Here is a 27,875-nt window from a genome sequence, read left to right as displayed (position 1 = left end):
AGCTATAGCCAATAATATACGCCAGGTGGGCGGTATACTAGTGCTAGCAAAAGTCTCGATATAATCTAGGCCTTCGACCTGTAAAAACCCCCTAACAACAAGCCTGGCTTTATACTTTATAGGCTTATTATTTTCATCCTTTTTTAATTTAAACACCGGCCGGGTAGAGATTAGTCTACGGCCTGTATGCATTTTAATTTTAGGGATAAAACGGAAGGTTTTTGCAGTAACGATCTGGTCGAATTCAGACGCTAAAGCTGCTAACCATTTAGCACTTTCAGGGCTTTTTAGGGCCTGTTGGTAGCTATTTGGTTCGCCGTCTTTAGTGGGCTTTTTCTTTGTTTTCTTTTGGGTTTGATAACAAAGATAATGCACGTAATCGATATCCATAGGATCTGGGTTTTCGAACTGCGAATTTAACTCCATATTCTGTATTTTAGGTGCCGAAAACACCGGAACTTCCGTTATTTTAGGTGCTGAATTAGGCACCGCTACCGTTATAAGCTCTGGGGGGCGAACAGTAGACTGTACAGGCCAGGGAGGAACTGTAATTGCGGGAGGTAGGGGATTATTATCCACTGGATCCAAAGTTTTGGCGCTGTAGATTTCGTCTTCAGGTTCAGAATTAGAATCCCCCTCTAAATCTGGATTTTCCCCCTCTGAAATCTGTAGCGTTTCCCCTGGAATAGCCAAATTTTCAGCGGGTATACCCTCTAAAATTTTTACGGTAGAGGTTTTATATACGGCCCGTCTGGCGGGGGCGTAAACCAACGCTGTAGAATTGGATAAATGGGCTAAAAGCCTTACTGTTTCCGTTCGGGGAGCCAATTTGTTGGATTTTTGGCGTTTTTCCAGCGGTATAATAGCCTGGCATACGGTACCAATAACCCGATAATGGCCTAAATTAGGCCTGTGTGGTAATCCAGGTTGAAATTCGGAATAAAATTCCTCGTAGGGTGTTAACTCCCTGTTAGTTACCGCTGTACGGTTAACTAAATCAACCACGGCTGACAGTAAATAACACCATAAATATAGTGGTAGACCTGCCGCTAAAATGGTAGACCTTAGCCTATCCAAAATAACCCTAACGGACCGTTCCGTTAGCCCGTTTTGGCCATGGTTGTAGGGGTTGGAGGTGCTAAAATTAACACCTTTACTTGCAAACCAATCTTGAAGCTCTGTATTTACCTCGTGCCCCCCATCAAAATGAAATTTAGTGGGGTAGCGCCCGTACGTAGCTTTTAAAACCTTAAAAAAGCCTTTAATAGCCACTAAAACCGTAGGTCCGGCTTTATTCCGTAGTGAGATCGACCACCGAAAACGTGATTTTCGATCCACTAATAACAAAAATACGGGTTTTTTATTGTGAGGGTTAGGTTTAAGGGTTACTGTATCACCCTCTATGGAATCGAGGATATTAGGGGGTGTAGGGAGTGCCCCTTTATTTGTACGCCTAACAGAGGTGGCTTTAATGCAAGTAATGCAGGTAATAGCCCTAATTTTGTCGAAATTAGGTAGACCGTCTGCGTTTTTAGCGGTCTTTTTAAGCAATAACAACCCTATATGCCCTAAGCGCCTGTGCCATAACAGGGCTTTTTGGGCCTGGATTTCGTCACAATCGCCTGTAATTCCGTCTCCTTCAGCTGTTACCCAACCATCGGTAGTTCGATTTAGGCTTAAAGGGAGGTAATTTACAGGGGCCTGCACTAATTCCGGTACTAAAGGAGGTTCTAACAACGGATTTCTTGTGTGGGAAACCCCCTCTTTTTCGGTATTAGCCCCTTTTGAATTAGGCTGCTTAAAAGGGTCATCTAGCGGCTTACCGGGCCTACGGGGCCCAATCTCACGTGGATTTTCAGGGGTTTTTGCACTAAATTTCTGCATTACAGGTAAATCTACGGTTATATCCTTATTTTGTTTGGGATTTAACACTTCCGTTACCGTATTTTCTCCCGGTTCCGAATCGGTGTAGATTTTATAGTCGTCTTGGTCTTCAGGGACTATATTATTTAGTTTTACCTCCAACGGGGCTGCGTAGCCCTTTGTAACCCCCTGTAAGGTTAGGCTAGAGGCGGTGCTATATTCACCAATTACACAGGCGTAATTCGAAACCGTAGATGTAGTATTTCGAATAAGGATATCGCACCCTTTTACCTCCAAACAGAACGAATTTTTGGCGGTATTTAGGCGTCCCCACGCCTTGCGATCCCGATCGTACAGGGTATTTTTTAATAATACGCCCCCTGTATTGTAGTGTATTAGCCCACTAACGATATTTATTCCAAACGAGGGGATATATAGCACGTTATTTAACGTAACCTCTCTAAATTCGTCAATTTTGGAGCCATACCGGACCTGTATTTTAACAGTTCCAGTGCCAATAGGCCTAACAGGGCCACCTCCGGTACCGATTTCGACTGTTGAGCCGGGGGTATAATCGGTAAAAAATTGCTTATTTGCAAAGATATGGTGCGTGCTACCTGTATCGTACAGGACCGGGTAGCCTAGCCGTCGGGGCTTAGGGTCCCTATTTACGCCGCTTCCAGGCTTCGTCTTAGCCTTAGAATTAGCTGCTAATACCTGTGGTTTTAGCGTTTTACCGGTATAATCGGGTTCCGAATCCGATTCCGAACATAATTCTATAACCCCGCTAATAGCGGAATTAACCTCCTGTTGCAGTGCCCGGTACGGTAAATTACCGCCCGAATCGCCTGCCTGTTCCAGGGCGTTATACGCTGCGCAAACGCTAACGTCACCTGGAATCGAGCCCGTAAATAACTCGAAATCCATTGAAATCATGGAAGTTCCAGCGTTCGATTCGCTGGAATTGGAGGATTTATTATCTTTTGCAATAGCCGAATCCGAATTAGGGGTTGATTTGCCCTTTTTTCGTGATTTGGAGGTGCCGTCCTGCCCATTATTTTCCTTTTTAGCGTCCTTTTTAGCGCCTTTTTTCCCTGATTTTCGACCTTCAGCCCTGTAATTAGTGGCTTTGGCAGTTGTAGAGCCTGAAATCGAATTTTCGGATATAAGGTCCGCCATAAGGTATTGCAAATTTAATCGATCCGAATTTTGGCCTATAGCCTGCAGGGCCCGTTGGGTACTGCGTTGGCGTTCGGTCCAGGTAGGGAACGTCCCCTCCAGGGCCCGTAGGTATTGATTTCGTACATCGATAGGGCTAATTTGCACGTTGGCATTCGCTAATCTAGCTACCAGGGAATTAAAACGGCTGTTAAATTCTGGTATTGACCCTCTAAATTTCGAAAAATTTAGGGCGTGAAATTCCCGATATAGCGAGTCTCTGCTAATTTCGGGTGCAACGGAATAGCTATCTTCCAGGGTCTTATAGGCCGTTACAGGGCTGGAATGCCATGCAATGGATTCTAAAGGTTCCTTGGTTAGGCTGTCTTTAATAAGCAATAATAGGACTGATTGCTCATGTTCCGGTAGGCTATAGCCAATTTCAGGGTTGGAAATAAATTCCGCAGCTTTTATAGCCCTGAATTGTACTATAAGTGCCTGTTTCCACAGGTCGTAATTGCTAGCCCCTACTAATTTGCAATTTTCGGGGAAGGAAAATACCCGTTTTGATAGTTCTTTACCTATCCCGTCACCTAGAATTAGGTTACCGGGTGGATTAGGTGGTGCGGTAGCGGTATTAGCGCTAAAAATCTGTGGGTTGGCCTCCAGATTACCGCTATTGGGGGTATTAATACCCGCAATACCACTAAAACTAGTGGGTTCACCATTTTTCAGCGTCAACAGAGATGTTAACTGTTGAATTGTGTGCTGAAGTTGATCCAATTGCGTAGTTAACGCTTTTAATTGCAGGTCTTGCGCCTGTAATTTAGCGGTTAGAACTTCATTCGGGCTGGATTCAGGGCCCCTATCCGGTGGAATTGGGCCTGGGAGGCCCGACATAGGGCTGTCTTCCATTGTAGGGTGGCCTGAATTATAGTTAAAAACTAACCTAGTCGCCTAAGGGTAAATACCCCAATCTAGGATTTTCTATAGCCGTTTGCCTTCTAACGGTTACAGGCCTATACTTGCCAAATATAGGGCTTATTGCTATTTTCAATGATCGAATCCACTGAAAATACAGGGTTGGAATCCCTAAATCCACAATTAATGGGTGCCCTGGTATTATTTGTACCGATCCAGGTGCACTAGCGATCGAAAGTTCAATTCGCTAGGTGGGTGCAGGGTAACCTGCAGGGTAATTTGCAGCGTTCGGTTAGTGGATCACTGGGCTATTAGCGGGCGAATACAGGGGTTTTGGCCCTGACTCGTTAGCGCAAACCCTAATTAACGCACTAAAAATTTGAACCAATCGCAATAGCGATGCACAACCCATAAAAACCACACCAAAAATTTTGGGATTTGCAATCGAGCGAGCGCTGCAGTGCCTGAAAATTGGGCCTGAGTCAAACGCTAATATAGCGACCCCTCACTGTAATTACAGGGGGGATAGGTGCTAACGTAGCACCTATAACCAACAATTTGCACAAAAACAGCAATATCTTCGTCAATATACGTGCTGCGGATATGCGACAATAACCAAATTAAAGCCTGAAAACAGGGCTTTCCAATAATGCAAAGTGCGCTTTAGTGCACTAGCTAGAACCTTTCCGGGCTCATAACCTGTTAATAACAATGGTGCTAACAGGGGATATAGGGGTAAACCCTAGGTGCGGCGTGGTAAATAACCAGTGCTAAAAGCGCTAAATAATAGGTAGAAATGCACTATAATTTTGGTACTGATAAATAATTGGTTGGGGGAGATTTTGCTTTATTTCCCTTACATACTCTCCGACATCGAAGTGGGGGTCCGCACGCCAGAAAAGGTTCCGGTGCCGCGAATGAATTTCCGAAAAACTAATTTGTATAGGTTTTTGAAAAAACACCCTCATTTGCATACAAACCATCTCTGGGTTTGCATTTAAACGTTGACTTGGTGAAATTTTCAACCCGGTACAGGGTAGCTGACTCGCAGGTGCAGGGTGGGTATTAAACCCGGTACAGGGTAGCTAACCCCACTCGCTGACCTTTAAATTGCATTCCTGCATTAACAAAGTAACGGAATTCCACCATTCCCCACTCCACTTCGGCACTAAATAAAATTGGCTATATACAAATAAAAGTGGGCTTATTACATGCAAAATAATGCATATAATTAACAAAAATTAAACCATTTACGGGCCAACGGTGAAAAAATCGAAAAACCGGGAAATTCCAAGGTCCGGGCCGTTGGTGTCAATAATATACCGGGTAATTTAACAATCCAGGTCGATATAAATAAAGGCGTTTGGTTTATAACGGTATACGTACGTATAATAACGTAATTAAACGATTAACAAAACACCAATTTTTGGTTTGGAAATTACGATTTTTGGTAACGTACGTATATAAAAAAAAAGCGTTTTTTGCCCAATAATTTCGAACGGCATTTATGGAAAACGAAGGATTTTCACCGCTAAAACCCATTTTTCCAATATAACCCCTGGTCGGCCGGGAACCTATGCAAAAAAAGGTATTTCCAAAAACTTTTCCTATTTTTTTTACAAAGGTAAAATACCGTTTAATTGGGAAATTAATTAAATAACAACGAGGAGATTACACCCTTAAGGGTACCCATATAATTGTAATTTAATTTATTTAATGTTGTAAAATAACCATAGCCAACATTCACCCTGTTCACTTGAACAAAAGGCGCATTCATGCCACGGGATATACCGTCCTCGTCCTCGTCACTGTCGCGACTGGCTGCGCGCTTGCGGGGACTTCTCTGCTTTTCCTGTCTCGGGGATAACCGAGGATCTTGAAAAGTTGTCGTACCGGAGGCTGCGTGGCCCGACTTCTCTCGTATTATTATCCATTGACATATCGTTATCGTTGGATGAAGCCCACTTTACATACTTGTAAAATCCCATAGGCCTTCACGTAATGTTGTTGTACTGGTGCAAGTCGTGATCGTAAGGGGACAGCTCCGTACCCTGTAGCTTGGCGATAGCGCTATTAACGTCATTGAGTGGGGTATTTACGCCAATAGCGAACCTATAATAACCCACCTCGACAATCTCCGCAACACTGAGAGCGCCTGCGTTTTCTAGCTCTTCCAGGAAAAATGGCCAACTCTGTATCAGTGATTTAGTGGAATGGTTGGATTGGCAGAGTCTTGCTGCATCCCCAAGGGAAAGACTCCAGGAACCGAATGCCTCCTCGTACTCTTCAAACGAGAGACCTCTAAGCTTGGAGGCAACGAAGCTGTAGAAATAACCCCGCTGCCGGGTGGCATTGTTATTATACAGTCCCAACTTCGAGGTGGTGAAGTTCCATCCGCCCATGCGTACCGGTTGAAGGACTGACTGATGCAACAGCAGTTTGGCCGATTCGTACAAATATATAATCCGCATTGGACCCTGTATATATTCAGGGACATCGCCGGTCATGCCGACTTCCTGGACCCATTTCATCATGTAGTTACGCTCCATGAAATCGAAAATCGAGCCGACCACTTTTAATAGGTGCCAATGCGCCGACTTTATCTGGCCTAGCCGGATCAGTCTCCTGGGATTTGACCAGTAGTGCCGAAATTTGAGGGCAGGGTGCAAGAATCCTCGTGTAATACGCATGGTGCAAATCGATGGCCGCTGTTACCAAGCAGGGCGACGCGACTAAAACATTGGTATCTGACGTGCGGTCGTTGAACTTTGCAACTGCAACCGCTCGCTCGGGCTCTGTGTGCGTCGATCGTAGGGATCTTACCTACCGCTAGTTCTAGAACTTGGCGATTGTGAGGCTGAGGGTAATGGTATTAAAATATGATATTCGTGTAAGTAATAGATATTATATTGTTCGGTACGATAGTACATTATTACGGCCATAACAGGAAAACACCACTGTCGAAAATGTTTTAACAATGCAGCATAGTCTCAGGGCTCACCTCACCCCTAAAGACGAAAAGACATGTGGCTGGTATGGTACATGGAGCGCTCGGTCCACTTGCAGCTTTTTGAATACTCAAATTAAGACTGCTCACTGTGTCAGATCCAACGTAGAATGATAATGGTTAGCAGCGGCGAGCTGGTCATCAACCAAGGCACAGTCGGTTAGTGGTTATTCCGTTGGCCTGCTATAACATCCGCTATATATCATAGCCAATGCCTTCGGGCGCATGAGTTCGAATCTCATCTGTGTCGACTGACCTTGATTTTTTGCACTGATCTAGGTTACCTCAAACCTTATCGGATCGACCACCCCTTGTTTGCGAACCTCCGCGCAGATGGTGGGTACGTTACTTTTACTCAAAAGGGGCTTGCACCCATCGCCCCACTTGACGCGGACGTTGTATCCACATGTTTTGAACAACTTATTTTTGGACTCCAAATCACCGACAGCTTCCACAGGGCCACGGGCATACTGGTACTGTAAGGCTGCTACCCTAGGAGCCCTAGGTACTTTGTAAGTAGGCAAAGTACGCAGTAAATCCTAAAAAAAAAAAAAAAAAAAAAAAAAAAACCTCCCTTGAGTTGTATCCTAACCGGGCCCTTTCTCTTCGGGGGTCTGCAACCCCGACCCGGAGCGCGTACGCAGTGGAAACCAGCGGCTTAGTCTCACTTGGCATAGTTTACAGACAATATTTGTATTCCTCCGAAAGCCACTGCCGTCACCCGCGGGCATAAATAGTAGGAGTTGTCCCAGTGCGTTGGTTCTTTGTTTTTAATGCAAGATGCTGGCGTCGCAATATCTCAGCTGGCGGCAAGCCATAACCGAAGAACCAATTGACGATGCGCTGGACTGCCGTTGGCACATGGGGGGGTCCAGAGACTCCAGACGCAATGCAATTTCGCGGTGGCTGAGCAGGCCAGGCCGTTTGCTCTGCTTGGTCGATCATCTGCAGGGGTTCGCAGGATTGCCACACCCTTGATTGCTCGGCGTCTTGGGGGATGGCTCCCCGGGATCCGCTCTCCGGGACGTAAGCAAGCATGAGAAATTGCTTGAACAATCTCACTTCTTTAATAACGATGTTTGCTTTCTCGCCATGGGAGAAACGAACACACTGCTTTCCCCAGCATCGGCAAGCTTGGGCCATTCTTTTTTTTGTTTTTTTTTTCGTCTGCGGGAAGGGTTTTCGGTTTAAGTTGCTTGAAGTTGCGGTCGGCAGGTTCCCGGCGGTAATTCCTGATAATTCTCGTCTTTTGGGGGCCATTTTGGTGGAGGTATTCATTGTCCCGAGTCGCGTTTGCAATTCAAGATGCGATTCCCCGTATTGCTGGGCCTCGCCCAGATCACGGCTGCCAATGTCGTCCCCCGGCAGTCCAGTTCAACAGTGGACGTCGGCAAGTCGACGCTGACCGCGGACCCGGCAGACCTGGACGGCGCGTGTTCGCTGGCCATCCGGACCGCGGCTACCAACACCAAGTTCCGGCCGTCTCTGGCGCTCAATTGTCTGCAGTCGATACCTGTCGATGTCAATACGGACCTGACTCTGCTCGACCAACTGACCTACCATGCCGAGACGCTCAGCACTCTGGGGTACCTCAAGGCGCCGCCAGCCGGCTACCTGATTCCCGGTGTTGACATCATGGGTGCCTTTGATGAAATGAGGAAGAAGCTAAAAGATGGCAAGTACGCCAACCAGTACCACTTTATGGAAGAGGTCTTTAATGTGGTAAGTAACCCTCAACGCCGCTGATCTGCCCAGTTTGCCGTCATGTTGACTGCCGACTAACGCTGCTTACAGTACCACGCCGCATCGGAAAGCCACTTCACGTGGAGGCCGATGATTCTGAACGCGTTTACCTTTTCAAGAGGTCTCAACCTCGTCAGCGTCTCCCAGGACGGCATCGAGCTGCCCAAGGTTTACGCAGAAGAGGATTTTATGAAGAGTCAGGGCGATGGATACAAGGCTTCACCCATTGTCTCGATCGATGGATCTCCAATCGAGGACGTAATAGCGAGAGAGTCCTTCAACGTGCTGGCCCAGGATCCGGACGCAAAGTATAACCAGTTGATGCAGGGCCACGGTATACATTCCATCGGCGGCGAATTCTGGAAGAACTGGCACACGGCCGGCGTCCCCGACATGCACAACGTCACCTTTGCAAACTCATCGACTGCCGTCTACGTCAACAGCGCCAGTTATTCAGGCGGAGTGACGGGCATTCAGTCGGCCGAGGACATAAGTAAGGCGTATCTGTTACCAACTGACAGCGAGGGTGGGATGAGCGCCTTCGAGCTGAACGCGAGCGACGACGGCAGTTTTGCATCGGCCATCAGCGCCATGCAGCTGAATTCCGTCTCCAAGCGCGACATCGAGCCGCGCGACCTCTTCAAGCCGGAAAGGCTTAAGCCCTTTGTGAGCCACAAGCTGGGGATGATGTATGGATATTTCCTGGACAAGCCCGACTTTACCGACGTGTGCGTCCTCGCCATTCCGAGTTTCTCGAGCAACGGCACGAGCAACTTTCGGACCGAGCTCGAGGACACGCGGCGGGTGGCACGCGAGTTCGTTACCAAATGCAAGGCTGCCAACCGCAACCGAATCGTTCTCGACGTCTCGGGCAACGGCGGCGGCAACTACGCGGCCGGGGTGGAGCTGTTTCGCAACTTTTTCCCCAAGGCCGAGCACCGGCAGGCCTACAGCTTTCGCGTGTCGCCCTTTATGCGCTACCTGGCCACCAACATGGACGACGTGGAGAAGACGACCTTTTACCAGCAGGACCCGCGCGAGTACAAGCCCAGCTTTGACGAATTCTTCAAGCCCTCCAGCGACATCAAGCAAGACGCGCTCACCGGCCACGTGCTGATCGAGCCCTCGAGCATCGCGAGCAACTTTGGCGGCGACGCCATCGACACCTCCAAGGAGCCGCCGTTCAAAGCCGACGACGTGATCATCCTCTCCGACGGACACGCCGGGTCCACCTGCGCGGGCATCGTCAGCCTCTTCTACCGCGAGGCGGGCGTGCGAGTCGTGGCGTTTGGCGGCCGGCCGCTCGAGCGGCCCATGCAGGGCATCGGCGGCACGAGGGGTGGGTTCGGGTACGACGAGCCCATGTTCCGCAACCTGTCGGACGCCTTCAACGCCGGCGGCCGAGCCCGGCGTCCGGACCCACCTTCCGGGGTCAAGCGGCCGCCGCGCTGGCCCCTGGCGGTCCAGAGCCTCTTCAACTGGCGCACCAACTGGAACAACGAATTCGCCGTCGGGGCGGCGGCCGACGCGGTCCCGCTGCACTTTAGCTACGAGGCCGCGCACTGCCGCCGCTTCTACCGCGCCGAAAACGTCGTCGACCACAAGACCACCTGGGCCGATGCCGCCGCCGTGGCCTGGAAGGGCGCCAAGTGCGTCAAGGGCAGCACCGTCAACGGCGATGCGACCATTGGCCAGGGCGGCATGGACGGCGCCCCGGCGTTTTCCGAGGATGTGCGTTCGCGGCAGCGCTACGTCGGCCTCGGGGCCGTCAACAATGGTGTTGCCGCCACCGGCCAGCTGCCGCCGCAGGGTGGGCGGAAGGCGGGCTCTGGACCGGGCGGGGGTGGCGGTGGTGGTGGTGGTGACTCCAAGAAGGATGCAGCGGATGGCCTCAGGGCTAGTGTTTTTACCGTTGCTGGGGTTGCTGCCCTCGCAGCCGCTCTTTTGGTTGTCTGATCGCTATTATTCCAAAAGTGTGCGATCGGATGTCTCTCGCTTTTTCTTTCTCTTTTATTCTTCTCTTCCTTCTTTTCCTTTGTTGGGTTTAAAAAAGATTTACTTGATGCATTGCAGGCGCATGTGAGCGATTCTTCTCTTTTGTACAGTACCAATTAGGGTTTTGCCGGGCTAGATTGTCTACTCTACTTAGACTTTAGCATAGAGTTTACTGTTTGTTTGTCCCCGCACCGGACTAATTTTACCCCAGAAAGGCCTGGCATGGCGCCTGAGATTAGAGCCCGTGCTGTAGGCACGTGCTGAACGTGTCGCAGTTCCAGTTTTTAGGTGCTGGTAGTGATGCAACGCACCGCCATAATGCTGAATTATGAGTTTCTATTCTATACCAATCTAGATTGAACATTATGTACATTTTTTCGGTATTAAACATTACCCTTCTCTCCCCAGCCCTGGTTGTTAGGGTATATCTATATCAGATAACTGCAATCCGTCAAACTCTTCACAGTATTGCCCATGAGGGTTACTTTACGCATACTGTTTGAGTCTCGGTTAGCCCACGTCCTCATATCACTCCACCAAGCATGATCGCGAGCAGACTTACGTAGTAACAAACTGCGCCCTCCAAAGAGCATTGCTACGACCCATGTTCTTCCAGGCGGTCTTTGTCTGGGTATCATTGCTCAAGGCGTAGTCACTCTGCAGCGACGTCGGGCCCTTCTCACTGGCCGTCTCGGGGTAAAAAACGGTGCTATCGAGCTTCTCAGGGGTCGAGTCGAATGAAAGACCCTGCTGGCTCACGCCAGCACTGTGGGCACCGACCATGGCGACGAGGTCCGTGGTCGTGAAGCCCTTGGCCTTGCAGGCATCAATCTGCTGCTGGGCAGTGGACTCGCTGTTTGGGAGCTGGCCCTCGGGGCTAGGCACTGAAGAGTCCTTGCGACCAACGTAGAAGTATGTGCGTGGTCCGGCGCAGGAAGTGATGGCGACGACTACATGGTAGGAAACATTTTCAGCTGTTATGGCCCCATCACTATGCGACGTCGCAGTCAAGACAAATCTCACCACCTGCAGCTTGTATAAGATCTGCTGTGCCGACCTTGAAGTCGATCGCCTTTTGTGCCAAAGTGTCACAAATAGGCACAAGAGGTCCGTTGTCATCCGGACGATCGTTGCATTCGTTGGCCAGGATCAATGACCCGTCGCAGCTGCCAGGAAAGCAGTCATGGAAGGCTGCACGCATTGCCATCCTGGCATCGGCATTGCAGCCTTTGAAAGATGCCTTGAGGTCTGCGACGACAGGCTTCCAGGGGTTGCAGAGTTTGTTACCATTGACGGGCACTGGCGCTGTGACGAACAGCAGCGAGGCCACTAGAAGTGAAGAGCTAGAGAGTGATGCGAGCATGACGAAGGAGTGGACTGGGTTGAGAAACAAATGAGTGTACCCGAATGAAATTTGGCTGATGATCAAATAGTTGAGTGACTTGGGAATTGCAAACAAAAAAGAATGAAAACCTTTGGACGGGGTAACCGTTTGTGATGGGAGAATAGGTCAGAAGCAGCTCACGAGGCGATGCGGGCACATGGTAGCGATCTTGAACCAAACTTATACAAACATGAGCCAACGAGCCGGAGCTTTTGCCTGCCAATTTGGCTAACATGGCTAACATGGCTAACAGAAAAATCACAGCCTCGTATCTTAGGACCCAGGGGTCAATTGCACAAGGTGCTGATCAACTGGAGGCCAGGAGTCGGAGCGCAAAACAATTTCAGCAGCTGGATATAAGCCATACTAAATCGGGAACCTTTCCAATCTAATATTCACTTTAGACCAGTGCCAAGAAAACCCCGTTATTTAGTCTGCAAGGCGCGGATCGCATTCTGGCTCGTTTTGGTTACCCCAAACGCCACGTGCCAGGCACAGGTAGAATATTTCTAGCGTATATTCACCATACGACGGTACTAACTGAGCATCTTCCCCGGCTAGAAGAGTGCATCTCTTGAATGCCAAGGTTTTTTCTCGTAAAGTACAAATGGTCCATCGCGGCGTGGCCGCTATCCCAGCTTGGGAGGCCTTGATGCCCGGCCCTGCCGATCACCATGATATCATGGATATGTATGCCTCTAGGAAGGATTTGTTATATAACTCCCCTCTCAAGTGCCCTTTATCTCGATCTTAGTCTTTGCTGCATATTCAACTCGACAAAGCAACCGTCTCATACCACACTCATTTATCTATTTGTGCTGATAATAACACTCCTTTTATAAAACCTAATTTTCTAATAGAAACAAAACCACATCCAGAACCATGGGCAACATTCTCTACTCGGCTTTTGTAGGAGCCATCTTGGCCACCACACTCGTTTCGGCAGCCTCAACCCCCAAGGGCTGCTTCAAGAACCCACCGAAAAATCAAGCTGCCCTCGGGACAGCATACCCACAACTCAACAATGCGAAAATGACGGTGGCCATGTGCGAAGAGTACTGCACAAAATACCACAGCAGCGTCTTTGCTTTGGACCGCGGCCGATACTGCACGTGCGGCGATGCTGTCCTCCCCGAGGCGGTGGCAGCCACGAGCGCGCAGTGCAAGACAAAGTGCGGAGGCGACGCTGGAGCAATCTGCGGCGCTACCGGCTATTTCAACCTCTACGAGCTCGACACGTCCAGCTACCCGAGCGCCGGACAGTGGGGGCCTATTGTCAAGTTTCCTGTCGTCCCCGTCTCCGTGGCTCTTATTCCCGAGTCGGGTGACTTGATTGTCTGGTCATCTGGCTGGCCGTACGTGCTGCACTACAGACCCCATGATATATGCGACGAGTTGATCAGAACAGAAAAAAAAGCTGACTTGATCATCTAGTGATCGGTTCACCAACGGCGGCAACGGCAAGACTTATACATCCATCTACAATGTTCAGACTGGAAATGTCAGCGAAGCCATCATTCAGAATACTTCGCACGACATGTTCTGCCCTGGAACCTCAATGGACGAGTTTGGCCGCATCGTCGTCACTGGCGGCTCCGGCGCCGCCAAAACCAGCGTCTTTGATTTTCAAAACGGCCAGCGCTCCCCCTGGATGCCTGCTTCCGACCTGACAAACCCTCGCGGCTATCAGTCCAGCGTCACAACGTAAGTTGCTGCCACGAAGATGCCCATAAAGCAAGTTCCTTAACCTTTGGATTAACCAAGATCAACAGGTCCGAGGGCAAGATCTTCACCATTGGCGGTACCTTTAGCGGCAACGGCAAGCGGGACGGCGAGGTCTACGACGTCAACGCGAACAAGTGGACCAAGCTCCCCGGCTGCCCGGCAACCATCATGCGCGTTGCCGGCGGCCTGTACCCCGACAGCCACACGTGGCTCTGGGGCTGGAAGGACGGCTTTGTGCTGCAGGCTGGGCCGTCCAAGAAGATGAACTGGTTCGACACCAAGGGCACGGGCGGCAACAAGCCAGCCGGCACCCGCGGCGCCGACCAGGACTCCATGTGCGGCGTGACCGCCATGTACGACGCGGCGGCCGGCAAGGTCTTCACCTACGGCGGCGGCCTGCGCTACACGGGCGAAAGCGGGTCCAATGCGGCGCACGTCCTGACCCTCCCCGACACGCCGGGCGACCTCGTGGCGGTGGAGCGCGTCTCGGACGGCCAGTTCGGGCGCGGCTACCACAACGCCGTGGTGCTGCCGGACGGCAAGGTGTTTGTGGTGGGCGGCATGTCCAGGATGGCGCTCTTCTCCGACGGCAGCCCGCAGCTGTTCCCCGAGATCTGGGACCCGGCCACGGGCGGCTTCACGACCATGCGCCCGCACACCATCCCGCGCAACTACCACTCGACGGCGATGCTCATGGCCGACGGTACCGTCTTCTCGGGCGGCGGCGGCCTGTGCGGCGCCGGCTGCTCCGCCAACCACTTTGACGGCCAGTTCTTCAGCCCGCCGTACCTGTTCCAGGCCGACGGCAGGACCCCCGCCCAGCGGCCCGTCATCCGCAGCCTGGGCCCGGCCTCGGGGGCCAACGGCGCCGTCGAGGTCAGGGCCGGCGACCAGGTCACCGTCACCATGCAGGACGCCGGCGCCTACAGCTTCAGCATGATCCGCACCGGCTCCACCACCCACACGGTCAACACCGACAGCAGGCGCATTCCGCTCGCCGGCCAGGACGTGGGCGGCGGCAGCTACGTCGTCACCGTGCCGAGCGACTATGGCATCGCCACGCCCGGCTACTACATGTTGTTTGCGTTGAGCGAGGCCGGCGTTCCCGCTGTGGCCAAGTTCTTCAGAGTAGGCTTGTAAGGTTGTTGCGAGCTGTGTGGGCGCCTCCTGTTTTTTTCCTTTTGTTTTTCCTTTTGTTAATAGTTTATAGATTTGACATTAGACCCGATGGCCTCTGGGCTCATGAAGTCAAGAAAATAGATGTGGGAAACCGTAATAGTAAATAAGTAATAGACTGGTATATATAAATACAGTTTCACTTGATCACTTGGGCACACAAAGAATCAGCTTGGGTGTCATAGATTTGAGAGGGGGCAATTGAAGTGTATCAGTGTGTGAGGTGTGGTCAAAAACTTTTGTCATTAAAATCCCGAGATCACGCTAGACATATGCCTCTTCAATCAAACACGTCTGTTGCGTAGCGAACATTCCTCAAGTCGTCAAAATACTGCCTGGCCTCCTCCACCGTCGTCTCCTTGCCATGCAGCTCCCTGTCCTTGTCCATCTTGATGCGCGTCATGGCGTCCATGACGGACTGCGAGACGCCCCTGGAGCCGCACACGTACAGCTTGGCGCCCTCCATCCACAGGCCCAGGAGCCGGTCGGCGTCGGCCACGATGCGGTCCTGCACGTGCTTGCAGCCGTCGCTGGCCTCGGGCTTGCGGCTGTAGGTCCTGCGCACCTCGACGGCGCCCAGCTTCTCCCACTCGTCGAACTCGTCGCGGTACAGGTCGTCAAAGTCCGGGTCGCGGCAGCCAAAGTACAGCAGGGCGGGCGCGAGCTTGCGCCCCGCCGAGATCATGGCCGCGCGCTCCTGCGCGAAACCCCTGAACGGGGCCAGGCCCGTCCCCGCCGCCGCGCAGATGAGCGGGGTCCTCTCCTGGTCGGACGGCAGGCTGAAGGCTGCGTGCGACGGGCGGACCGACACGTGCAGGCTGTCGCCGGCGTTGAGCGAGCTCAGGTAGTTTGATGCAACGCCGATGTGGCGACCCTGTCCGGAGAGGGACGGCGCGTCGAGCACCGAGAAGGAAAGGGTGACTCGGGAGGGGTTCACAAGGGGAGAGGAGGAGATGGAGCTTTATTTGGTTTGTTAGCAAACGGGCATGATCTTTGGGGTTTGGTGTCAGTTGTCCCAACTTACTATTGTCGCACCCTCATCGGGGGCATCATGGAGAGGAAACTGCCGATCGGAAGATCAATGGCAGGGAAACGCTCCAGCAAGTCAAGCACCGACACCCGCTTGGCACCAACCTCGTCGGCAAAGTCATCGCCTGAAAGCTTGCCAAGCTGGGACTTGGTCTCCTCGTCGGAGGCTGCATCCTGTAGCGCAGAGAGATTCTAACGAGGAAAGGAAAAAAAAAGAAAAAAAATGTTAGCCGTCATCCACCATCGCTCGAGTACTTTTGGTCACTTACCCTCTTGGTGGCCGGCTGCGACAGCTCGACATACGAACTGAGCAGCTCAAATGCAGGAACAGATGTGTTGGTGGGCAGGGCGGTAGACTGGCTGCTGGCCATCTCGATGGTGACGTGGGCGTCGCGTGCCAGGCCGAAGCGGTGCAAAGTCCTCAGAACCGTGTCGATGGGGTTGACAGGCAGCACGGCGAGATAATCACCAGCAGAGTACTCCATGCCCTCGGGAAGCTCAATCTCGAGATGCCTCTTGAACTGCCTGCCCCCTTCACTGGTGGACTCGGGTCTCGAGGTGAGAACCTTGGCCTCGATGACGCGAGCCTCCTTGACATCCTGCCGCAGCGTGTTGATGCGCGGGTTGCTGACGTGGACCTTGACCGAGGCCTCGGCGCCATTCTCGGCAGCCGCGGCCTCGGAGTTGACCTGGTACCGCGCCGCCAGCGCAGGCCAGAGCTTGTCGTCTTCCCACGATTCGAAATCGGAAAACACAGCGCCGGTCGACACGTCGCTCAAGCCCGGCTCGACCAGCCTGGACGCACCCAGCTCCTGGAGCGAATCGTCCACGAGCCTGGGGACGCGGTGGAACGTCTGCGCCCAGTCCTTGTGACCACATCCAAAGACGGCGTACGAGACGTCCTTGCAGGGCTTTGCGGCCTTGTCGCTGCCCTCGAGCCAGGCGACGAAATGGCCAGCGTTGTCTGGCGGCTGTCCCTCGTACGACGCAGTGATGATGACGACGGCTTGGTCGGTGGGCAGCTTGCCCTTGGCGCTGTCCATGCAGTCGACGGTCGCGGCGTAGAAGCCGTGCGAGGGCGCGTCCGTGGCGATGCGGCGGGCCAGCGCCTCGCAGGTGCCACTGTTGGACCCGTACAGTACGGTCAGGGGGACGCCGGTGGCGTCGGCAGGGGCCGCACCCGCACCGGCACCGCTCGCCTGTTTTGTGCTGGCGCTGTCCCCCTGGCTGAGGCCCTGCAGACGGCGCTCCAGGGTGGTCGGGTTGAGTCCGTCTCGGAGGATGGCGCGCATGTACAGATCCTTGGGCTTGAGGGTCAAGGTCTGCTTCAGGGCGTACTGGTAATTGGGGGCCAGGACAAAGTTGAAGTTTTGCAGGAGCATGGCCATGACCAGCAGGGCCTCCTGCCAGGCAAAAGGACGGCCGATGCAGGCGCGCATGCCGTTGCCGAATGGCTTCCATGAATTGGGGAACTCCTTGGTGATGCGCTCAAAGTTCTCGTCGAGCATGCGTTCGGGAACGAATTCGTCGGCGTCCTTGCCCCAGACCCGGGGATCGACCTGCGACTTGGCCAGCAGAAGCACGATAACTTCATCCTTGCTGACCTTGTACTTGCCGCCGAGCACATCATCCTCACGAGCAGCAACCGTGATGTTGGGGATCGTGGCGTGCACCCTCAGGGTTTCGCGCAGAACGGCGTTCAGGTAAGGGAGCTTGGACATGTGCTCGACCGTGATGGGACCCTTGCCGCAAACCTCGTCGACCTCCCGCTGTGCCTTTTCGTAAAATTCTGGGTGCTTCATCAGTTCGTAAAAGACAAACGAGAGCAGTCCTGAAGTCGTCTCATGCCCTGCAATTAGGAAGGTGATCAGGTTGTCCATGATGCTCTCGTCCGTCATCTTTTTCCCGGTTTTGGAATCGACGCCACTGAGCATGGCGTGGAGAAGATCCCTACGGTCGGCGCCCTCTCCGGCTTTGCGGGCCTCGAGCACCTCGCGTGCCGTCTTCCGGAGGATCTCAATGTCCGAGTCGAACTTTTGGTCCTGCGTTCGGTAAAAGATGGACGGCAGCGGAGGCCGCCTCCCACGGGTGCCGCACTCGACAAGAAAGTCGGCCATGGCGTCGATAAAGGGATGCATCTCGGTTGAATAATAGCTGTTGAATCGGAAGCCCATCGAGCACAGCGCCAGCGTGTCGAGGGTCAACCTGGTGAAGTCGTCGGTGACCATGATGGGCGAGTTGGAGCCGTAACGCGCCCATTTGAGCGCTAGCTGAGAGGCAATATCGTGCATCTCGTCGTACATGCTCCTGATGGACAGCGGCCCGAATGCGGGCATCAGGATGCGGTGGGCGATGCCCCAGTTCTCCTCGTCAGGATAGGCCGTGAACAGGCCATCATGAGTGCCTCCCCTGACTTCCTGCACGTGGGACGAGTCAATAGGTGTTCGGCGGGTTCTCCCGCTACATGTCGTCCGATATCCAGCGAAGAACGGCAACTTACTTTGAGGGTCGGGTTGATTGACTTGTAGAAGCGCTTTTCGTCGCATACTTCATTGACCAACGCCTGCGTTGAAACGAATACCAGCGACCTGCCCGGGAACCTCATCCTCCATATTTCGCCTAGAAATCCGGGTGCGCATCATTGCGTCAGTCACAGAAATGGAGAAAAAGGGGGGCAGAAAAAAAAAAAAAAAAAAAAAAAAAACGCCACCAGGAAACTTACCATACTTGCTGGCCATCGACAGCAAAGATCCCAGAGGAAATTCATTGTCGATTGCGCCAATGTTGCCCAACAAAGGCAACCCCTGGGGCTCGGGAATTGGGACGGTTTGGTCGTCAGAGGTAGCCATGCTGCCCGATGATTGTTCAAGCAGATGATGGCTAAAAGGTTCAGGTTGGTTGGCAAGCCCCAAGGAGTTTGATCGATTCGCGAGGAGGGACCAAAAACCTTGTAAATAAAAAGCGGTGCAAAAAGTTCGATATTACCCTACTGTATAGGACCGTCATGCATGACCTGACTCTGAACACTGGCCGGTGTTGATTGCATGAGGCGTCGGTCCCCGGGGGGCCATTCATCGTAAAGAGCCCCACCAACGGCTGGTTTCATTCTGTGAGGAGTGGGTTGATGTGGTTTCAGCGCCCAACCAAAAGGTACTCGAATTGCTCGTACAGAGGCTGGTGGTACGGCATGTAGAGATTACGAGCTCGAGTACCTATCTACACTCCCCATTCTTGTGCCTCGGCAAGGTCAGGCCAGTCTTCCAGAACAACTCGCTGGATCGCAACCCGGTTGACAGGTGGGCCGGTGGGGGATTATTTTGGTCATCTTCAGGGCTTGCGTTATTGTTGGTTAGAAATTATGCTAATTGTAAGGGTTGGTAGTGTCATGGTCGGGGGGATTTTCATGCCGAAAAGGGGCGAGTTCAGGTCGGGGTCGGGGTTGGGGGATTGCCATCTATGACGGAATATTAAAGCCATGTCTCTCACTTGCAGAATCAATTCGGTTTACTGCAATATGGTAGTGTAACAAAGTAGCTACATATGGAGGGGTTCTCCAAAAAAAAAAAAAAAAAAAAAAAAAAACCTCAAAATCCTGTTCTTTCTCGGAATTCCTCGTTGGTAAAGGTGAAGCTTTCTGCGGGTCTTTGGCGCCTGTAGACTACCTCCCGTACTGTGTTTCGTACATCATACGTACATTGTTAGTGCCGTAAGGGCTCGGCATCAGAGGACGGTCGCCGCGGTTTATCCCAGTAAATTTTCTCTTGGCGGCACGGAGTAAAGCCGTTGTTGCATTGACCGACCCAACAACAGCTTGGCCCCGCTTCCAAAGGTAAGCCGTTATCCAATGTGCTAACCTAAAATGCTTTACTGTACGCGCTAGCACCTGAGCAACCAAAGTAAGTAAGCCCTTTGCAAAAATGACGATCAACATTGGTCACCCCAAAAGCACCTTGGCATGCAAAAATGGATATGTAACTTTGTCTCGCAATATACCTACACATGCAAGACAAGGTTCAGTACTCCGTACCTAGGTACCTAACTATTGCAGACCCCACTATTGATTGCTATTAGGAGCCCTTCACTTGCTGACCGGCGGTTCCGATCCATGCAAAGGCTGACGGACGGGGCCCGCGGCGCTGCGGTAGCGCCGTTGTCCACCAGCCGAGGCTCTCCGGCAACCCACTCGAGCTGAGCCAGCGACCTCCTCTGCCGCGGCAGCTCAACGACTTTGGCGCTCAAAAAATCACCACCATCTTGTGGGGCCCAGCCTGTGCTAACTGGGCCTCGGCTTGCGGTAATCAGGACATGGATAAATATCTGTCCCCCAATCTGTCGTCGGTGGGTGCTTGACACTAGCGGCCTGTATTGATGCCAAGCCTCGCCTGCCGTTGCCCCTGCTTCCCGCACCTAATTTACAAAGTAACAGCCGCAGCCGAGGACGCGACGTGCCTCGGACTCGGAGTGACCAACGTCGCAGATCAGCCCGTCAAGCCCGTGTCTTGCCACAGGCATCTCATCTTCAACCGCGCAGAATTTCCGGGTCACGTGATGCCAACCTCTATCTTGTTGTCGCTGCTGATGCGTTGTTGCTCTTCCGAGATTATCTGTGACGAGATTATGTGAGAGTAATCTCGCACTATCAGGTAGCAATGCCTTTCATGCTGCCATGTGACGATGCACCCCATGGATTGCTTTCGGACAAGTTGCAGAACAAGGTCAGCGGTCAGGCTGGAATTGTTGTCGCAGAAGCCGCGACACAGTATTGTGGTCAATATCGAGATGGACAGTGGTTGTTGACATTTACAAAGTTGAAGCTCGCAATATGACGCTGGTTACGCGGTAATGCTACGCAGCTATCAATCGCCGTCACAAACTACATTGACCACAACGCTGATTGCGGGTTCTCGCCCGCTCACAGAGCGAGTAGGCGTTCTTTGCATTCTTCCATTTCAAGGGCGTCCTTACTACCATGCAGCCAGTTTTGGTAGTCAGCAGTCACTCTGGGGTCCCACCCAGTATTAATATAGGCCATCGACTAACCCACGCCACCCATACCTCAGATGTCAGCGGATCGAGGGAATACCTGAACCACCGAGCCGACGAGTACACGTACATGCAGAGTAAGCCGTTGTATCGCGTGCGACCCAAACCGAGTCGGCAAACTGACGACCCGAGCACTCCACAGTAGTGTATGCTATCGCATTGGCGCTGATGCAGATTCCCTCGAATGCCTCGTCCTCAAAACCAGCCCGCTAATCCGCCTTGTTGTGTGCCAGCTTGGCTGGACAGTCTCTACGTATATTCATAAACAGCATGTATGTAATAATTCTTCAAGTTCACCGTTGTAAGACCCGAGCGATATTACAGCCATTCCTTCACTGTCGGGGCGTCTAATATTGATCGGTTTATCTCCATTTACCAATTATACTTTCACATTGTTGGGACGACAGCAAGGGTCGTACTGTACAATTATTCCATACAAATTTCCAAAGAGCCGTCGGGCAATATCAGGACTTGGGTTTCGGTGCACACAATACTCACTGACCGCAGTGCAACTAGGTTAAGAAGCGACGGGTTTTCACCTGTGTTAAATACCTATTTAGGTAAATAATATATAAAGGGCTAGATTAGCGAGCATCACCTCCGGCTATCCAGCACTAACTTTACCCGGGTGTAATGCTTCAGATGATTAACACATTGAGCAGTCGATTCTGGGGATATACTGCTGCAACGCAGCTTTGCTTTCAACAAACAAGGCACAGTCGGTTAGTGGTTATTCCGTTGGCCTGCTATAACATCTGCTATATATCATAGCCAATGCCTTCGGGCGCATGAGTTCGAATCTCATCTGTGTCGACTAGCCTTCAATTTTGCATTTTTGATGGATAGTTTCGCCAATTTTACAACCGGGATACATGGTTGCGAACCCCACCCGGCAAGCCGGGTACATACATATTCATAGAAGTACACTTTCGGTGTCACAAAATTCGGTCCTGTTAGTCAGTTTGACGTGCACGACGCAATTCCGTCGGTTCCAAATACCAAATCGTGTCGGGGTACCAATCATTCTTTTTATTATTTAAGTAGCAGGCCTTCGCTATGCGTGCTTTGGTGCATCGAATCTTTCTGTTTTAACCCTGAGATTCGAAAGGAACAACTTCCGACGCCGTCAAGTGCTTTCGGTGTCTCATCCTCTCCTGTATCAATCCTTCCCAATGACCTACGCATTGCAGCCTCTTTTCGGATCTTCTCCACGCCATATCAACAACCCTTCACCAGTTAGGTGCCAGTTCGTCCCCTAAACCAGCTTGAAAATAACAGACAAACCCTTCTCGATAACCAGAACTCCTCCACTTGGCTCCAAGCGTATCTCAAAAGGAGTGTGACGAGATCCGCCACCTCAAGGTCGAGAATGCTGGATTTTGGCAACTAGATCTAGATCAGTGTCCAACATAAAACTTTTCGTCTCGATCAAAATCTTCAGACTCATATCCTCGATGTCAAACCCGACAAGATCCGCCGCATCCACCACCGCCGCCTCAAGGCCGAGAATGCCAGCCGTTGGCAGCCCGTCTAATTAAGTCACTGTTGCTCGGCTCAGCGTCCATTCAGAGTGTGCCTAGACGTTTCTTGACACAGGCTGCTTTGCACATCCACCGTTGCCAACAGAGCCCACGCAATTCGGGGTCTATGACTTGTTTCACCGGAAGCCGATGCCTTTGGCCGAAGGGGTCGGGATCCAAAATTCAGGGAGGCCCGTCCAAGTGACTGCCATTGTAAAGAGTGTGCTCCATGGCAATGTTTGGAACCCGGTTCCGAACAACCTCGAGACAATATTTAACCAAAGGCCGATTGGGAAATGCCGTGGCCGTCTGAATTGGCCGCTTAGTGAGACCGTATTCTGCAGCGAACCGCTATGCTTTGCCCAGTGTATACGCAGTTTCCACCAATGCCAATCTTGACTCTCCGTGAGAGAAAATCTGTGCCAGCCTGGTCCTTTCAAGGACGCGGCCTCGGGTATGGATGTAAACTTTGCAAGTTGCCATTGCGTTAAGCCGGACGGGTCCGAGAGTAAATCCCAAACATGGGTTTACCAGGAATAGACCATCCTTGTCCGATGTACACGTCGGCAATCGGTCGAGAACATCAGGAAATCCGTAGCCCTCGACATCCAGCTCGAGTCGATGGGACTGTTCGAGGACATTGGTGTGCATGTCGTAGCATGCACCATGCCTTTGCGGATGATGCTATACGATGTGCTACCGGACTTGGAATCCGTGTCCCCTGCTTGGCCCCGAGGCGCAATAGGAGCATCAAGGCCACAGCTGATAGCCTCCACGCACAGTTGCTTGAACCTCAGGACGTCAACACCAACCAGCATAGGTCGTCGTCCATCCAATGCCCGAACTGCCAGCAGACTGTCTTCCCGTCCGAGGACGACTACACCGAGCATCACAAAAAGAAGCATCCCGAGGATCGAGTGCAGCTTGCGCACCCTCTCTGCCATTCCAAGCAGACGAATTAGTCAGACACGATGGTGCCGGCGGAAATGAGAGACTCGAGACAAGGGACCGAAAGGGCGAAGGCATGGATGCACTGTCAGGGTTACACATGGAGTCAGTGTACCGCGTGGACCATAAAAGGAAAAATGTCTCTTACATTCCGCCCACGCGCTCGCTGTTCTTCTTTTGGTTGGCCTTGTAGACTTGTAGTTACAGTTTCTTAATATACGCTTTGAGTCTCCATTACTTTGTACTAATATGTACGAGCGAAATATAAGCTAAGTTATAAATTTCAACTGCCCTCCCTTGGTAGCAATCAACGCGTTCTATACGAGGAACCTCCCATCTTGTAAGACAGGCAGATTGTGGCAGGTATCTGACAAGGTTTGATTCTTATAGTAACCCCCCTGGGATTCAACACATCTTTATTTATAAGTGCAGAGATCGCAAAAGCTCGGGGACTTGGCAACCGCGTAATTTCCACGGCCGCATACAGGAAGCAAGGCGATCTCAATGGCCTCGTAATGGCTTGTTCCCCTTCTTAATATTTATTCCCAATTAGTTAACTATCCTAGAGCTATATATTAGCCAGCTAACATCCCCTTATAATCCACATTTCCCAAGGGAATCTTTCAAGCAAAGAACTGAAGCCGTTTACTATCACTGCGTTTCTTATCAAGCTGTGTCGCATCTCCACAACAGGCGCAATATATGCTGTCATTCACGTCTCTATCACCTTGGTATCAGCTCTGGAAACATCACGGGCTACCCCTTGGCCCCACCCAACGGGTCAAAAAAAAGGTCATGATGTCTTGTAATACCGGGCAGAAATCGTTATGGAAGGCCTGGATAAACTCACCGCGAGCATACAAGTTCCAGGTTTAGTGACATGAGCCAGCGCAATCGCCAAAAAAGCTTGTTCATTAACAATATCCTACCGTGTAGTATGCACCACCGCTTAAACAAAGCCACATCGAGGAGCCCAAAGCGGCCACCTCGAACAAAGCGTACACACGAATGCGACCTCGCCGAGCGGCCCGAGTCTAATCAAAACTGGCTCTCCTCCCATTGTAGGACAAGCTGCATGAGACAGATTCAAAGCCAGTATATAGTCCATTTAAGCCGTGCGCGCGAATCGAACAGCCGAGTTGTTGTATGGATTAAAAATAAAGTTGCGACAACGTTTGCAGTCAAACCGCTCCCACTTAGTAGCGGTGGTCGACTCGCGTGTAACAGAAAACACCTTGGCTGACTCCACGTCGGCTGTGAATAGCTTAAAATTAAACGATATGGACCTTGTCAAGGGCCCGGAATAAAATACGAGAAGAGAAGCTATGGCTCTAATGGACTTGCCAGGCCCCTATCCATGAGTCGAGTAAGCCTGACGCACTTGGAAGATAAACTTTTCCTCAGGGGAAGAAATCCGTGGCCAGAACGACGTTCCGGTAGTTTACATTATCTTGTTCATTGCTGTGTTGAAGCTCTATGGTCTGTATACACAAAGCCGGCATATCTGACCCGGGATAAACTTTGGTCCCGTTGGAAAGAGGGCCAACACATAGAAGTGCTACTCGTCCGAACACGAGGTGTATCTTGAAGCTGCTTGCTGCTCCAAAACCTTCGGTTCCGTCGTCTTGATACTGGCATGCCAGATAATCTCCACCGCCCGAGCTTCTTCTTCATGATCTTGGTCCTGGTTGTTGTGGCCTGTAATACCGACAAGAGAGATATGGCATTGGGTTCTAGTTGATAACCTCGGTAGGATTGCCATCAAACAAGTCTGCAAATGCGATCCCCGAGTGGGAAGCATAAAGCCCCGCAATGCCGCGAGCAACCTTGACCGGAAATGATGCTCGTTTGGTACAACTACTCATCTCGTCCCAATGACGTGATCTCAGTACCTATCAACGGAGAGAAGACTGATCAACGTGGCCAGTCCCAATACTTGATCAACCAATACGACATCCTACAGTTTTGCAACGCCAAGACACGTTCGATTCATTACTTGTCGTGACTCGGATTTCCTCCGGAAGTCTATTGACTCTTTCGGCAAACCCTTACAGGTTCATCAGCGGTCAACTGTGAACGCGTTCGGGCTGTGCAAACGGGATGACGTGGTGCCTCAAATCAATTGGGCACTAGCGTGTGTGCGGCTTTTGTATTGTTTGACGACCTTGCCTATGGTCCGAACCCAGTCTCTACCTAGGTGCTTGGTTTACTTTCAACTTTGGGGTAGCTGTTTCTGCTGCAGTATCCAGGGTGAATTGGAACGCTTGTCATTATTTTACAATTTGCTGTAACAAAGTAGTGAGACTGGATCACTACTGCCCTCATGACATAAAGGCCATCATGCCGCTGGATGTCGACAGCAAAGTCACAGGGGCCTGCCGGCTTCACCAGCTAGCTGCGCGGAAGCTCTCATTCGTTGAAGCTATAGCCCTACTCATGAGTTGAAACTAAACGTTATGTTTCTCCAAAAAACTGCCGGACATCAGATGGATTCCGTGGTAATCGTGTCAAGTCTCAATGGAAGGCATACCAAAAACTAAAAGCAAGAAGTTGTACGAGTCTGTGATTGACGCGACTTGATGTGATGGTATCAAAACCGGACAGTAATCCCTAGTCCTACACGGGAAACCTTTGCTCCCCACAAACTCACAAAAGACAAAGCGTACAGGATACCGGCCAACACTATAACCCCCCAGTAGTCGCCCCCTGTGGCTTCTATAACTGCTCCGCTAACGGGGATCCCGATCAAGCTTCCGAGACTGCCAATGGTGTATGCCGTCGCGTAATAACGCCCGTAGAACTGCGTGTCGCATAACTTCCCAATGCAAACGGGGGTGATGCTCGTCGTATTACCGCTTGCCAATCCGAATATGATAACAAACGACACAATACCCGCCTTTGTCGATCCAGCAGGCAGCCAAATGGCAAAAGAAGATACGCTGCAGGCCAGAATAGTGATTAGATTGGAGTTGAAAACTCCAATGTGATCCCCCCACCACCCGGCCGCGACACGCCCGACCCCGCTGGCGGCATTAATGACGGGCAAGATTTGGAAGCTAAAGTCGGCGCCGAGTCCCTGCTTCAACATGTAGGCGGGGATATATGCTAGAGGTATGAAGCCTGCAAAGAATGCCAAAAAGGCACCCACTGTCGTCAGAGCAAAAGCCGGGTCTTTGAGGATTCCAAGGTCGGGGGTCCATTTTGCATCCTTGCGAGGTTCAAGGCGCCCTGCGATCAGTGGCAGGGACGAGACGCAGCAAAAAAGGCTGATGAACCCAAAACAGCGGATAGTCCACGGCCATCCAATCGAGGCGATTAGCGGGTTGAAGCTGAGAGGGAACGCGATGCCCCCGAACACGCCGCCGCTCGTGGCGATGGCAGTAGCTAGAGCACGGCGCCGAAGAAACCAATGGCCCACCGAGACAATTGACGAATTGAACAGGAGAGAGGATCCAACGCCGTTCAAAATGCCAAATGCGAGCATAAAGTGCCAGTACGCTAGCAAGGGTCAGCGGTTGGATGTAATTTATATATATATATATATATATATTCATGGCAAACGGCAACTTACTGGTACAAATGCTTAAAAGCATCATACTTGCAACATGACAAGCGGATCCCACAAGGATAAGATACCTGGGGCCATACTTGTCGAATATAGGTCCAACATATAGGCCACAAGCAAAACTCAAAAAGACGTAGACGGAAAATATCCACCCAACAGTGCTTTTGTCATAATTCGACAGCTGATGCGACCCTATGTAGGTAGTAAACACACCCACACTGTTCATAATGCCCGAGGCTGCGAAAAGAGCTAGCCAGCAACCGAAAACCACCAGCCATGCCCGTGTTCCTCCTTCCGGGAATTCTTGGCTGGGTTTCAAAAGCTGATCTTGGCTGGACTTTTCGTTCACGCCTTCGTTTGGAAGTTCTTCTTCATTGGGCTTCTCGTCCATGTTTGCTTTCGGAAGCTCTTGGCTGGTTTTCTCCCCCATGTCGCTTCTGAAAGTCTTTTTTTTTCGATTGGCTTTCACGGTCGTATTTCCTCTGTTTATATTGGCAGTTGCATGCTTTCGCTTACGGTGGCGGTAAATGTTCAACTTCGGCAAGCTGTGTTCTGCTGGGAATGCCGGCTTGGGACTGCTTAAAGTATTTTGCTTCGAGGATAGAAGTAGGTATACATCTGGAAGACGCTAGTAAGGGACATGACAGCTTGCCAATCAAATGGGACAAATTTTTAACAGGGTATCGTAGTCCGGCAGGACCGATAAATATGCCTTGTAATTAGTCAATCAAGGTTCTTCTGATTATTCAAACAACGACGTGGTAAGTGTCGAAAACTTGTCAAGGCTATTCCGCTCTC

At 51.4% G+C, this 27,875-nt stretch overlaps 9 protein-coding genes and 2 non-coding genes across 11 annotated transcripts; 6 read left to right on the top strand and 5 right to left on the bottom strand.

Annotated features, from left to right (window-relative positions):
• Nucleotides 1–4,684: 4,684 nt before the first annotated feature.
• MGG_17604 (uncharacterized protein) lies at nucleotides 4,685–5,147 on the bottom strand (the record flags this gene model as incomplete). The annotated part of the gene is made up of 3 exons (XM_003719325.1): nucleotides 4,685–4,743; nucleotides 4,807–4,875; nucleotides 5,033–5,147. Coding segments are annotated over 3 exons (243 nt in total), but the record flags the coding sequence as incomplete, so codon positions are not given.
• Nucleotides 5,148–5,936: 789 nt separating this feature from the next.
• MGG_17603 (uncharacterized protein) lies at nucleotides 5,937–6,632 on the bottom strand (the record flags this gene model as incomplete). The annotated part of the gene is made up of 2 exons (XM_003719324.1): nucleotides 5,937–6,134; nucleotides 6,351–6,632. The coding sequence occupies 2 exons, from the start codon at nucleotides 6,630–6,632 to the stop codon at nucleotides 5,937–5,939; spliced, it is 480 nt and encodes a 159-aa protein (XP_003719372.1).
• Nucleotides 6,633–7,098: 466 nt separating this feature from the next.
• MGG_20266 lies at nucleotides 7,099–7,199 on the top strand. Its single transcript has one exon. It is a non-coding gene; the product is annotated as a tRNA-Ser (tRNA).
• A 777-nt stretch (nucleotides 7,200–7,976) lies between these two features.
• Nucleotides 7,977–10,898, top strand: MGG_10876 (uncharacterized protein). The gene is made up of 2 exons (XM_003719323.1): nucleotides 7,977–8,671; nucleotides 8,744–10,898. The coding sequence occupies exons 1-2, from the start codon at nucleotides 8,255–8,257 to the stop codon at nucleotides 10,646–10,648; spliced, it is 2,322 nt and encodes a 773-aa protein (XP_003719371.1). The 5' UTR covers nucleotides 7,977–8,254; the 3' UTR covers nucleotides 10,649–10,898.
• Nucleotides 10,899–11,115: 217 nt separating this feature from the next.
• On the bottom strand, nucleotides 11,116–12,257 carry MGG_10877 (uncharacterized protein; the record flags this gene model as incomplete). Its single annotated transcript, XM_003719322.1, has 3 exons — nucleotides 11,711–12,257; nucleotides 11,250–11,637; nucleotides 11,116–11,182 (listed from the first exon to the last, which is right to left on the bottom strand). Exons 1-3 carry the CDS (start codon nucleotides 12,048–12,050, stop codon nucleotides 11,116–11,118), a joined length of 795 nt encoding a protein of 264 aa, XP_003719370.1. The 5' UTR covers nucleotides 12,051–12,257.
• A 696-nt stretch (nucleotides 12,258–12,953) lies between these two features.
• On the top strand, nucleotides 12,954–14,936 carry MGG_10878 (galactose oxidase; the record flags this gene model as incomplete). The annotated part of the gene is made up of 3 exons (XM_003719321.1): nucleotides 12,954–13,426; nucleotides 13,506–13,775; nucleotides 13,844–14,936. The coding sequence occupies 3 exons, from the start codon at nucleotides 12,954–12,956 to the stop codon at nucleotides 14,934–14,936; spliced, it is 1,836 nt and encodes a 611-aa protein (XP_003719369.1).
• Nucleotides 14,937–15,058: 122 nt separating this feature from the next.
• On the bottom strand, nucleotides 15,059–19,340 carry MGG_10879 (bifunctional P-450:NADPH-P450 reductase). Its single transcript, XM_003719320.1, has 5 exons — nucleotides 18,724–19,340; nucleotides 18,502–18,620; nucleotides 16,271–18,418; nucleotides 15,997–16,193; nucleotides 15,059–15,931 (listed from the first exon to the last, which is right to left on the bottom strand). Exons 1-5 carry the CDS (start codon nucleotides 18,848–18,850, stop codon nucleotides 15,253–15,255), a joined length of 3,270 nt encoding a protein of 1,089 aa, XP_003719368.1. The 5' UTR covers nucleotides 18,851–19,340; the 3' UTR covers nucleotides 15,059–15,252.
• Nucleotides 19,341–20,928: 1,588 nt separating this feature from the next.
• On the top strand, nucleotides 20,929–21,257 carry MGG_14290 (uncharacterized protein; the record flags this gene model as incomplete). The annotated part of the gene is made up of 2 exons (XM_003719319.1): nucleotides 20,929–21,121; nucleotides 21,187–21,257. Exons 1-2 carry the CDS (start codon nucleotides 20,971–20,973, stop codon nucleotides 21,255–21,257), a joined length of 222 nt encoding a protein of 73 aa, XP_003719367.1. The 5' UTR covers nucleotides 20,929–20,970.
• Nucleotides 21,258–21,756: 499 nt separating this feature from the next.
• MGG_20265 lies at nucleotides 21,757–21,857 on the top strand. The gene has a single exon. It is a non-coding gene; the product is annotated as a tRNA-Ser (tRNA).
• A 1,228-nt stretch (nucleotides 21,858–23,085) lies between these two features.
• MGG_17602 (uncharacterized protein) lies at nucleotides 23,086–23,526 on the top strand (the record flags this gene model as incomplete). Its single annotated transcript, XM_003719318.1, has 1 exon — nucleotides 23,086–23,526. The coding sequence occupies one exon, from the start codon at nucleotides 23,086–23,088 to the stop codon at nucleotides 23,524–23,526; it is 441 nt and encodes a 146-aa protein (XP_003719366.1).
• A 2,468-nt stretch (nucleotides 23,527–25,994) lies between these two features.
• On the bottom strand, nucleotides 25,995–27,468 carry MGG_10881 (uncharacterized protein; the record flags this gene model as incomplete). Its single annotated transcript, XM_003719317.1, has 3 exons — nucleotides 25,995–26,048; nucleotides 26,163–27,010; nucleotides 27,084–27,468. The coding sequence occupies 3 exons, from the start codon at nucleotides 27,466–27,468 to the stop codon at nucleotides 25,995–25,997; spliced, it is 1,287 nt and encodes a 428-aa protein (XP_003719365.1).
• Nucleotides 27,469–27,875: the final 407 nt, after the last annotated feature.

Source organism: Pyricularia oryzae, chromosome 6 (genome assembly GCF_000002495.2).
Source record: "Pyricularia oryzae 70-15 chromosome 6, whole genome shotgun sequence".
Taxonomy (NCBI): Eukaryota; Fungi; Ascomycota; class Sordariomycetes; order Magnaporthales; family Pyriculariaceae; genus Pyricularia; species Pyricularia oryzae.
This window is presented reverse-complemented; position numbering and strand designations above follow the sequence as displayed.

Coding starts and splice junctions, on each gene's coding strand:
- MGG_10876 (XM_003719323.1), top strand. CDS start 8,255: ATGCGATTCCCCGTATTGCTGGGCCTCGCCCAGATCACGGCTGCCAAT. Junction 8,672..8,743: donor TGGAAGAGGTCTTTAATGTG/GTAAGTAACCCT, acceptor CGCTGCTTACAG/TACCACGCCGCATCGGAAAG.
- MGG_10879 (XM_003719320.1), bottom strand. CDS start 18,850: ATGGCTACCTCTGACGACCAAACCGTCCCAATTCCCGAGCCCCAGGGG. Junction 18,621..18,723: donor GTCGATGGCCAGCAAGTATG/GTAAGTTTCCTG, acceptor CCGGATTTCTAG/GCGAAATATGGAGGATGAGG. Junction 18,419..18,501: donor CAATCAACCCGACCCTCAAA/GTAAGTTGCCGT, acceptor TCCCACGTGCAG/GAAGTCAGGGGAGGCACTCA.